The sequence below is a fragment of the Equus przewalskii genome, chromosome 3 (assembly GCF_037783145.1).
Source record: "Equus przewalskii isolate Varuska chromosome 3, EquPr2, whole genome shotgun sequence".
NCBI classification, from domain to species: Eukaryota; Metazoa; Chordata; class Mammalia; order Perissodactyla; family Equidae; genus Equus; species Equus przewalskii.
This window is the reverse complement of record NC_091833.1, coordinates 114,785,251-114,797,521: the sequence shown is the minus strand read 5'-3', so window position 1 is coordinate 114,797,521 and position 12,271 is coordinate 114,785,251. Positions and strand designations below refer to the sequence as shown.

The window sequence follows — 12,271 nt, the reverse complement described above, 5'->3', positions numbered from 1 at the left end:
CATAATCCTCAACAAAAAAGGGAAGGCATTCAACCTGACTGCAGCTAAGATGTGCTGGGCAATATTTTGGCTTTCCTTTTAGATGGTAAGATTATAAGATATTGAAAACGTTCACTTACATAACCCACATCCGGTCGGTAACAAGTATAAGCGCCCAAAATACTGTGCAACATGTCATGATATGGACCACCCTAAAAGGATCAACACACCAAAAACAACACACGCGTAAGTTTGTTAGTGCTCAGAGTGACATCTGATACTGCTGCTGGCGCTGCCTGTCACACTGCTGCCCACAGGGGAGGAACTAGTCGCCAAGCATCATGCTAGCAGCTCTATGCGTATGACGTAATGTAACAAATTAACTACCAATCCACAGTTCAACAGGAGTCTGCAGCTCAACCTACAAAGCTGCTCTGCAAAATGCCACTGGGTCAAGCATGAGCACTACAGTAGAACAATATCCTTAGTTTGGCCCCTGCTATGTAACTATATTCACCTTCAAAGTTCAACAGGTGACCAGGTACCCCGGCTTCTTCAAAGCAGGTGAGTGTTAACTGTCCTTCTGACTCAGCCTCCCCGCTGCCTCCCGAAACTGACTAGTCTTCTTGCCTCCTTTCCCCTGCCCAGCATTATCTTTTGTTTCTTTTGTGTTTTTGGTATGGCAGGCTTTAACTCTAAGTCTTAAGTCCAAACGGATACTATCTTAATCCAAACAACCTCCCAGCTCTCCCCTCCCTCCGAGATTTGTGTTGGAATGTTTTTTTCCAATTGAGCATAACAGGGAGCGCAAAGGGGCCTCACGCTGCTGTTAGCATGTCTGAAGACACTGTGGAAGGGCTGGCTTGGTCCAAATCAAACACTTACTGTCCATATCTACCACGTGGCTTCAGTTAACACAACGAATAAAAAGCACACACGGTGTGTGACTAGCAAGTCACTCCACTGGTGACTACATGCGGCTTACAAAAGAATGCCATGGCCCAAACCATCACATTCTAACAGATAAAAAGAAGAGAGATTTTCAAATTAAGAAGGTACAAAAGAAGGAAATACAGCAATGGGAGGGTAAAAAAAGACAACATCCAGGACTAAGAGGGTAAGGGCAGACAGGGAGGGACCTCCATGGCAGCACCAAATGCCACCTGAGGAGGAGTGTTGACTACTACCAAACGGTATCTGGTCCAAGGCCAAATGAGAAAAACAAGAATGCCATACTCAGCTTTTCTTTTCTTTTTTTTGTGGTGAGGAAAATTGGCCCTGGGCTAACATCTCTTGCCCATCTTCCTCTTTTTGGTTGAGGAAGATTGTCCCTGAGCTAACATCTATGCTAATCTTCCTCTATTTTGTATGTGGGATGCTGCCACAGCATGGCTTGATGAACAGTGTGGACGTCCACGACTGGGATCCAAACCTGTGAACCCCAGGCTGCCAAAGCACAGCACACAAACTTAACCCTACACCACCACAGGCCCCACTCAACTGTTCTTAAAGCTAATTGTTTTTAACCTAAAAGAACTTTCACCACTGTGATGGTGTCCTCCTCACTTTGGTGCTAAATGTTCTTTCTTTGATGAAGAGATGGTGCTAGTAGATAATAGTTCCTTATTTTAAATGCCCTTAACTTGTTTTGGCTGTCTCAAAGTTCCCCACACTCTCCCCTCCCACTACCCTTTGTGTTTTTAACATCAGCCATTTATGAAATCCAGAACTTTGGGAACCACAGACTGAGGAAGACGCACCCAAAGGAACCCAGAGGGAGAGACCTTGGCTTCAGCAGGGCATTAGCACCCTCCCAGACCCTGTCCTGGGTTTCTGGCAGTCTTTCTTGGCTACACTGCGAGCACTTTTCAAAGCTATGCCCTCACACCCCGCCTCCTCCAGAGCAGGGACCATCCGCACCCAGTTCCTAGCTCAAACAGAGACGGCAAGAGTTAGTAAGGAGGGTCCATGGAAGTGAACTGTATCCTCTCTGGTCCCTCCTTTAGCAAGGTTCTCTCCCAAAAGGAACTGGGGACGCCCTGAACCATGAGCTGTTTGATGCCTCCATTGTAGTCCTCCTACTACCTGGAATGTCTTTCCCATTTTCTGGCCAGACTCATCCAAACCTGGTCCAAGCACAGCCCAGAAGCCACTACCCCAGTGACACCATTCTTGACCCCTCCTGACCCTCCCCCCATGGTACAACCAGGAGAGTGACCCATCCTCCTCTGTGCTGTCAGAGGACCTAGGACACACCCTCTTCTTTGCACAGCCCAGGGTGTCTGATCTCTACATCTCGTGGCTCCTTCCAGGCTGCCACGTAACCGATTTGTTCTAATTTATTCCACTGCCCTTTACTGATTACCTAATGTGTGCAAGCGCACAATGCTAGAAACACAGGCATGAAAGACCCAGACTGGGGATTCTGAGGTTACTCTGGAGGCAATGAAGTGACTAGATGGAGGTGCAGGAGGCCAGGAGAGATCTGCAGAGGCTGGTGCAGCGATCCACAAAAGATGAGACTCTGAACTAAGTAAAGGCAGTGGCAACAGAGAAGGGACAGACTGAGAGGGATTTCAGAAGCAGAACCAGCAGAAACCACGGTAGACTGGATAAAGCAGGGGGGGGGCTCAAAACGAGACTCCCGGGTAAATACACACCTGCTGGCTGATGAAGAGAAGGTCTTCAGATACCTCTGTTCCAATCTGGGGGCCCGGAGCCCTGCCTGCACTATACTCAGATGCCCATGAGGAAGCTCTCCTTTTCTCTTTACTGCCAGCCAAACGAGAATATTTCATCCTGTCACCCACAGCTGGCTTCTGTGCCCAGGGGAGTCACCATTCTCCTAGTCCAACTGCCCAGAAACCCCACCCTCACTATGACCAAAGGCTGCCAAGATTTCCCTCTCTCCCCCAGGATCAAGCACACCTTGATCATCTTCTGAGTGAGTGCTACTGTGTGTAATCCTGAAAACATAAGCAGCATCTAGGAAAGCTCTGACAGATAGAGTGGCACACACGGCCCTTCTTGTGCCAGACCTAAATACATTTGATACGTACATTTCAAAAGAATGACAGAATTGCCTTTAAAAGCAGAAATATGGCCATACTAAATATTTGTTGGAAAGGATCAGTTACCCTTATTTTTAAAAGTCTAAATGCATTAACATAAGACTTGGGGCCAGCCTTGTGGCCGAGTGGTTAACTTTGCACGTTACACTTCGTGGCCGAGGGTTTCACCAGTTCGGATCCTGGGCGTGGACCTACCACCACTCATCAAGCCATGCTGAGGCAGCATCCCACACAGAGCAGAACCAGAAGGACCTACAACTAGAATATGCAGCTATGTACCAGTGGGCTTTGGGGAGAAGGAGAAAGAAAAAGGAAAAAAGAAGAATGGCAACAGACGTTAGCTCAGGCCCAGTCTTAAAAAAAAAAAAAAAAAAAAGACTTGCCTCCACTTCCCAAAAATACCCAGGTACTTTTCAAACTTGATTACAAATATATGCAGTTTGGCATCCATGAATTTTAGACAAAACATACTCGAAAACAACAAATCACCACCACCTACCTGCTGGAAAATGCAGAGATTAGGAAAGGTTCTAGAAATGTCCAATTTAATAAGCTCCAGACTGGCTTCTCTGTCTGCTGCTGAAAAACCGGCATCTATTGAAAGACCAAGAGTCATCTCACCTCTCAGAGGCAAGCATGTGCAGTAACCACGAGGCTCTGAAGTTTCTAAGAAGGCAGTTCTTCGGAAGAACATGGACCTAATTACAACTTGAACCAACCAACAGGGTCCACTTTCAGAGTTCATACAGTTTGCAGAGTTCCTTCCTTTAAGAGCAAAAATCTCCTAACATCGTCTAATGCCAGGTCGTCATCAGATATTCTCTAGAGTCTGAACTCAGAATCTAATTTGACATTACCTTCCATCCACAACAGTCAGTGGAAGTAAGGACAAGTAAGGGAGTATACACTGATGAATTCCAGGCACAGAAAACAACAAAAAATCATTTGATCTAAAACATCACTGGTATAAACTTAGAATATGTGGGAGTTAATGCAATATAACACTCATGTACTATTTCTAATGAATATTTATGAAAACTCATTTTATATTTTTTTTGAATTCCAGTACCACAGACAGTACAAAAAAAGATCAGTAAAAAAGATACCACTTAACCAAAGAAGTAATCATTCTTATGTGTTATGGGAAATTCTAAAAGCATCCCCTAGCAAATATGCAGTGCTCCTGCCTCTTTGCAGGTTCTGATGCTCCTCTATAAGCCACCACTCAAGTAATCCTGGGGGCCAGGCTACTGTACATCATGTGAATAGTGGATAAAGGAAATGACATGGGTTACAAGTGGCCCTCCAGCACGTTAGGACACAGACACCTCTCAGGAACTGGGATGTTCTCTTTCTTATAAAAGTGTTTTTCTTTAACTTGTTTGCTCTTAAAAAATCCCTTTTCCCATGAAGCTTTTTATAAATTTGTACCAATCACTACTTCAGTTAAGCAAAGTTTCTTTGTTATGTAATAAATAATGATATACATAGTTGACCAAAGTATCCACTAGTTTTAGCATCATATCTACCTTCATTCTCCACTTCAGAGCCTCCCGTGCTGAAGGACCGCCACCTCTCCTTGGCTCGGGCAAGACAGATGTCAAAGAGCTCTGGAAGACAAGCCTCCGGGTAAGTACCAGGTGCACAGGTGAGTACATTTCTTCCAAACACCAGAGAACACACTAGCTTGCTCACATACTTAATGACAGACGGCATGCTTATTAAGGCTACTTAAACAATTCCCCCTACTTGGCCTGAAGGTATTTCTATTGTCTACAAACATCACCGTATACAAAGAAAGAACACACCAAATACCACTATGCCTGGTATTTACTTCTATTACACAACCCCCCCATAAACCATTTCGCTCGGATTTGTCTGTGAGTCTGTCGCCTCTACTAGCCTGTGAGGGTCTCCCATTTCCATCTGTATGCAGAGCCAACAACACTGGGACTGACACAGAGTAATACCATCAATGAGTATCTGCAGGGAAGGGAGGGAGAGACAAGCAGAAAACCCATCTGGTTCCAATTAAAGACGAGATGGAACTCCTACGCCATGGCCCAGTCTTCCCGATCGTGCTGCCTTCCTGGAAGCAGGGTAGGGTGCAAGCAAACAGGCAGAGGTTTCAAAAAGTAAGGATTCTTGCTGGGAGAGGCTGATCAAGATAGGTCTCCCACAAGACAGCCTCCAAACCTCCTCCTCATTTAGGACTTGTTTTTCCAATAATTCTCCTCTTTGAGTAGTGTGGTAATAGTGAAACGACGCATGAGCAGAAATTTTACAAGGCCAAGGCTACAATTATGGGATAAGATGAAAGTCTTATAAGATTTAAAAAAAACAGCCTGTAAAGATAAAAATAACAATAATAATACAAACCCTAGCTACACAGAGAAGATACAAATCCATCTCATAGGGCCTCCAACAACGTAAAAATTGTCAACATCGACTCCACAAGCATTTCCTGGGCACTAATATAAAGAAGACCAGGAAAGAGTTCCCGTCCTCTGCAGCTTAGACTGCAGACGGAGGAAAAAAGTAATGACTACAATTTATTAAGCACTGAATTGTAAGTCTGGGAGCTCCTGGCACTGAGTTCACTCTGACTCACAGCCTCACAGAGTGCTGGGCAGAGTGGGAAGTGAGGCCAGCGAATGCAGCTGGTAGAGGAGAAGCACACACAAACTGAATGAATGCACAGGGGAGACAGCCCTAAGAAAGGTGAGCACGGGTCTCACCTCCCTTTCAGACTGAAGCTACTAGAACCTCAAGGACCCAGTCCGAGCACAGTATGTTGTCCCTCTAAGATGCTTATATATAATAGCTGCCTGGGGAAAAAACGCCACAAAAACACCAAGAGTACCCCAGATACCTTCACATAAAGAAACGCCCGCCTCCCTTCCAGCTTCATGTCCTGATCAAGGCTTCCTTTCTACAGGACTTTGCGAAGAGATCCTAACATGACTCAGCCCACTGATGCTTTGAGACCCATGTGGGTTACCCTGTCGATTCAGGGAAGATGACACGCATCAGGAAGAAGGTAGGCGTTTGCTCCAAACTACTAGGTAAGTGAAGCGCCTAAGAGTGACCCCAGGCTTCCGCACTGTCTCTCCTCCTAGAGGACACACTCACCTGGCCTCTCAAAAGACAAAGCTTTACGGCAATGGGGTGCCTTTCTTCCTAATGGGGCAAACGGGACAGGAGAAGCTGCAGGATCCAAGGAGTACATTCCCCACGCAAGCCACTCACCATGGGTGATGTTTAGCTCGTTGCCAATGGCTAAGCTCCAGACTTTGCCTCTCACGCTGGGAGGGATTCCCTGCCACCACAGATCTCGAACTTTTCTAGAGCACCACCTGCACAAAAACGGAAACGTGAGCTTATCACTTCGTTTTTTTTTTTTTTTGAGGAAGATGAGCCCTGAACTAACATCCACCACCAATCCTCCTCTTTTTGCTGAGGAAGACTGGCCCTGAGCTAACATCCATGCCCATCTTCCTCTATTTTACATGTGGGATGCCCACCACAGCATAGCTTGATAAGTGATGTGTAGGTCTGCACCTGGGATCCGAACCAGCAAACCCCAGGCCACCAAAGTGGAGTATGCAAACTTAACCGCTGCATCACCAGGCCGGCCCCTATAACTGTTTTCAATGAAGAAATATCTGTCCACCCGTGTGCCTGGCCCCAAACCGCAGGAGTGGGGGATGCACAGTTGTGTGTCACAGTCTCCACCACAAGGAGCTTACAGTCCAGTGTTCCAGAGATCAGGAGATCAACAACCGCCTTCCACTGGGCAACTACTGTGACAGGTGTGCCAAAGGTGCTGCATACACAGGGAGGGGCACCACACACCAGAGGGCCCGGGGCACTATTCTGGAGCCAATTTAAGCAGACGAAGGACGGGAAGGACTTTCTCAGCAGGAAGCACAGCAACAAGAAATAACAATAACCTGGCCTGCTACAGGAACTGCAAATAGCTGGGGATCGTGCAGCAGGTGCCAGGAGCCCCCACGCAGAGCTGCAGGTGAAGGGTAGACACCGGGGGCCTCGGGAGGGAAGCCCCAAGAGCACAGCCACCCAGTGCACTGCTGCACAGAGGGGAAGCACTCAGATAAGGAGGGCCAAACTCGAGGGGCGGAGGAGAACTCTGATTGCGCAGAACATTCTGAACTGCACGAAGGTGATGAAGTCTGCTGGTCACAATGAACAGCCAACAGACTGGGACAGATGTAACGGTGCCACACACTCCCCTGGTGCTTCTCAGTGCCGCAGAGTGGGGAGAACACGGGCTGAGGCTGCAGAAACCAGCTCTGCACCCCGATTCCACCCTTCCCTGTGGAACCTGGAGCAAATTACTTCTCCTCTCTGAGCCGGGATCCTCCTCTCTAACTTCAAGACGATGAAACCTTCCCCTGAAGGGCCGCTGTGACAACTAAGTCGGATACAGCACAGGGGCAGCCGGCGCCCAGCTGCTGCATTCGGTGACAGCTGTCTTCTGCGTGGTGCATCTGGACCACACCAAGCATCAGCCAGCGCAGGAGCGACCAGGGGTGGGGGCTGCAGCCACACAGGAGGACAGCCCAAGGGTTCTGGGGACCTCGACCCTTGTAACTGGGTCCATTTTGAGGAGAAGTTTTTCCTCACCAGGTCCAGCCTATTAAGGACACTATCCAGAAAAGCAGGCTCTGGGAACAGCTTGTTTTCCTAGTGAAGATACTCAACAGGGCTGTCTGACCCCCCTGTAAGGAGCCTGAGGGACACCCAGGTAAGTGCCAGAAGCAAGTCTCCAACATCCTGACATACAGTTCAGGCGGAAAGGGACAAGGACAAAAGCAAAACTGGCATCCAAGCTCCCCAGCAAGTCGTGTGATGCAGGGAGGCCCGAAAGAGCTGTGGCCTCTGTGAAGGGCCTGGTGCTGACGCTGCCCACACGCTGCCCCTCCCCATTCTGCGGCCTCTGTGAAGGGCCTGGCGCTGACGCCTGCCCACACGCTGCCCCTCCCCTTTCTGCAGATGCAGCAAGAAAAGACCTACAGCTGCCCCTTAGATGGAAAGACGTCAGCAGCTGCCAGACTCTGCTGGACGTTGTCATCAAAGAAGACACAGTGCCCACCCTCAGGAAGAGGACAATGGAAGCCTGAGCAGATGGATGCAGTGCACCCGAGGGAGTCTTCCACAGGCACCTGGGCAGCACGTCTTCCCCAAGGAAGACTGCGCTTTAGAGAGCGAAGAGCTAGCTGGATGAGGAACTAGAGGGCAAGAGCATTCTAGGCAGAGGGAAAGGAACAAGCAAAGGCCCTGGGGCTCCCTAAGGAGAGAGCTCCACCCAAGTGAAGGAGAGACGAAAGGTGAGGCTGCCGAGAAAGAGACAGGCTATCTCATAAAGGCCGCGTCAGCTAAGCTAAGGAATTCAAATTTTACACTGAGAGTCACAAGAAGTTACTGAAATTTTAAGCAGGGAAGAGACGGACTCAGGCTTTAGGAGATCCCTCTGGCTGCTGAGAAGATGATTTGGAAGGGGTGAGAGAGGGCGGCTGTCACAGTACACAGGCAAGGAATGACGAGGGTGGAGCCAGAGCAGGGAGAAGGGAGACTGTGCAACTTTAACTTATTTGGTAATTTCACTGAAGGCTGTGATATGAGCTACAATTAAGACAGCTGCTTCCTACAGATACCAGAAATAAATGATTTACAGTCCAGCAGGGCCCCTTATGTCACAGCTTACATTGTTTCCCAGTTAGGCAAAATCTCGTTATTCCAAGTGAGGACAGCATTTCCAATGCTTTCTTCTAATCTGCATCTTTCTTCCAGCTGCTTTTTCCTCCGCTGGGCTTCTTTCAGCTCTAGAAATCGCAATTAAAAACAAGAAGAAAACATCTACTAACCGATATCTACCATTTTCAAGCTAGGTGACTTTTCTCAAAGAATCATGACGCACAAACACCAGGAAAATGGCACAGAGGTAGAGCAGTGAAACTTCACCTCCCAAGACGCGTTTCATACCTTACGGAGTTTAGAATGCATTACCCATCTGTCAGCAAGCTTTTAAAGTACAACATACATACAGAAAAGTATACAAAGAAAAACACAACTCAATTATCACAAAATAGACAAACCCAGGAAACTACCACCCCAGTCAAGAAACAGACCCTAACCAGAACAGCAGAAGCCCCACTTGTGCTCCCTCCACCCAGTTCCCTTCCCAGTGTAGCCTCTATCTTCATCTCTAACAGCCTGAGCATAACTCTTAGTGGACAAGTAGCAACTCTGCGAAATATCATGCATTTTCATTTACATATATTTTTGTATTTTTTTTATTGTGGTAAAATCCACAAAACACAAAATTTACCATTTTAACCATTATTAAATATACAATTCAGTGGCTTTAGCACATTCACATTGCAGGGCCGCCATCCCCACCATCCATCTCTAGAACTTTTTCATCTTCCCAACTGAAACTCTGTGCCTATTAACCACGACCTCCCCATCCCCCCTCCCCCAGCCCCTGGTCCCCACCATTCTACTGTCTGTCTCCATGAATCTGACTATTCTGGGGGCCTCATAAGTGGAATCATACAATATCGGTCCTTTTGTGACTGGCTTATTTCACTGAGCATAACGTCCTCAATGTTCATCCAGGTTGCAGCATGTGTTAGAATTTCCTTCCTTTTTAAGAGGCTGAATAATATTTCATTGCATGGAAATACCACATTTTGTTTATTACACATACTTTTTGAACATCCTAGAATCATAGAGTTTTTAGGCATTGCGAGGGAATTTTTATCAAACCGCAGGACATCTTCCTGTAACTAAGGAAGACCGAGCCCAGAAGGCTGACGCTTTCTCCAGGCTAGTAATTTTATCCTATAGTCTCTTTCCTCACGTAAATTCAAAGTGTTGTTACCCTGACTAAATTACCAGGAATGGATAGTAGAAGCATACATTTTTGATGGAAAATTATACATTTCAAAAGATTAAAGCATTCACCAAAGTTCACGTTCTACAGCTGCAAAAGGTAAAGAGAAAATATCCGGAAAGACAGAAAACATTGTGCTGCCTTACATAACCCAACACGTGTGGATTCCATTACCTCGTTTTTTGGCCTGAACCACCATTTCTTCATACTGCTGTCTGTGTTTCTGAGCTTCTTCGGCTGGCTTAGCCGGGAGATTTCTTGATACAAAACAAATGATTTTTCACCATTACAAATATCAAGTAAGTCTCTGAGAAACAAAACTTGAAGCATCATTTACTAAAAAATGAAAAGCTCAAAGACCAAAAACTATGTTTGTTAAGATGACAAAAACACAGTTCTTTCATAAACTAAAAGTATTTTCTTACAAAAGTAAAATAAACTCGTAAAAAATTTCAAGTATTAGTAGAAAGAAGAAAATAACAATTACACATTTACAACTACCCAATTACCCATAATTCCAATAGAGAGAAACACTTAATCTCTTGGTGTTTTTTCACCCCACTCTCCAAAGAAACTTTGATTTAACCACAATGCACTAATAATTGTCCACAGTTATCCTTAAAGCAGGGACCCTAATGGCACATATTACATACATGGATGAATACTTTTCCTGGCCAGTTCCTTTTTCGGTTGAGGAAGATTCACCCTGAGGTAACATCTGTTGGCAATCTTGCTTTTGGTTTAATGTGAGCCACCGCCACAGCATGGCCACCGACAGACAAGTGGTGTAGGTCCACACCTGGGAAGTGAACCCAGGCCACCAAAGCAGAGCACACGGAACTTAATCGCTCGGATACCAGGGCCGGCCCCGGCCAGTGTTCTTAAATGAGCAGCTTTCATGTTAGCTGTGCAGTTCAGCTGTTTTGTTTCTTCACACACAAATTTATACCGTAGTTCTAAGCATCTAAATATGGCATGCAACTTCAAATCTTGTTACAAAAATAAAATGCATGCTCTCTTTGAGAAACATGCTGGTGAATTTGCTGGCCCTTGAAAACTGGGAGGGTGGCAAGGTCTGGGTGCTTGTGCTCCTCACACAGTGTAACCCACCCTCCCCTGGATGCTCTGAATGACTGTCGTTCGCTACAGGAGAACAGGGCACAATTCCCCAGTCCACATTTCAGAGCGCATTACAAGGACTGGACCTCACAGGGTGGTCCAAATCTCCATCTACCTTTTTAACCCTCCATTTCAGGTTTCTCTCCTATCTACCCACTCATCTACAATTTCTAAGGACCAAGAATTAACAGCAGAAGACACATTTCTTCTTTAGATTTTACCAATTTTAAATTTCAGGGCTAGCAGGGACCTTTGGGATTCTAGCACAATGTTTTAGTCTTTTTTTCCCTAAAGCAGTGGAATCTTTTGATTCAAACACAATGTTTTATCGAAACTCAATACTTAAAAAGAGGTAAGCTTTCGTTTGGTATGAAGGAGCAATCTCTTTACCCCACTAAGGTCTCCAAACACAATCTGTAAATCAGCCATCTAAATCCACTTCCTCAGCACACAGAGGAGGGACTTGCTACGATCACCCAGACTGTTTCCTGCAGATCCCAATCCCCCCGGGAGGCTGGGCCAGGAACTGTTCCACAACACGGATGCCTCCAGAACGCCCAGTCTAGAGCAGACTTCCTGGTGTTGCTTGTAGTTGCAAGCCAGTCTATAAGTTACAATACCTACTTAAATATTTTTAAATGCTAAATTAAAATAAAAAATCATTAGTTGTTTACATCATTATGGAACACACACAGATACAGGGAATAAAGAGGAACTCAACATTTTTAGTAAGTGACGGCTTACTACACTGCTTCCCTCTTGTGACCCTAGTTGTTTTCTCATGACAAGGGGATTAGCAAATTGTACTCATCCACTAAAGCAAACATCTCTGTAGATCCTTCTCAAGACTCACGCTGGTCTGTCTTCCAGGATGAGTGCGGTGGTGGAAAGTGGCTCAAAATCAAGATTCTTCCTCACATTCTGCTTTGGAGACGGTGGCTTGCTGGGTCGTCCAGCCTTGTCTTCATATTCCTAGGACAAAGAAACGACGGATAACGCTGGGCCCGGCCAATTCTGATATTACGAAGCCCTTCTGAAAGCAATAAAGTTGTTTAGTCATAAAGTCTTTTAGGTTGATTTTGAAGATGATACACGGAAGATATTTCTTGCTATTCAGAAGGAAAAACTGCCAATGAAAGAAAGGGATCCCACAGCTCAGCAATTCATCACTTTATTATATGCC

General features: G+C 46.1%; 1 protein-coding gene across 10 annotated transcripts in view; it reads right to left on the bottom strand.

Annotated features, from left to right (window-relative positions):
• TBC1D14 (TBC1 domain family member 14) overlaps positions 1–12,271 on the bottom strand; it is a 103,428-nt gene that overhangs the window by 21,722 nt on the left and 69,435 nt on the right. For 7 of the 10 annotated variants that reach the window (XR_011538347.1, XR_011538346.1, XM_008524648.2 and 4 more), the window contains 7 exons: positions 11,942–12,060; positions 10,144–10,226; positions 8,779–8,896; positions 6,300–6,406; positions 4,580–4,660; positions 3,550–3,644; positions 120–191 (listed from right to left, as the gene is read on the bottom strand). Coding sequence is in view for 7 of the 10 variants with exons in the window: in XM_008524648.2 (XP_008522870.1) it covers positions 120–191; positions 3,550–3,644; positions 4,580–4,660; positions 6,300–6,406; positions 8,779–8,896; positions 10,144–10,226; positions 11,942–12,060 (675 nt within the window). In the remaining 3 variants the exon portion in view is untranslated. The remainder of the gene's footprint in view (positions 1–119; positions 192–3,549; positions 3,645–4,579; positions 4,661–6,299; positions 6,407–8,778; positions 8,897–10,143; positions 10,227–11,941; positions 12,061–12,271) is intronic. The other 3 variants (XR_011538348.1, XM_008524649.2, XM_070613343.1) reach the window with 1 other exon arrangement.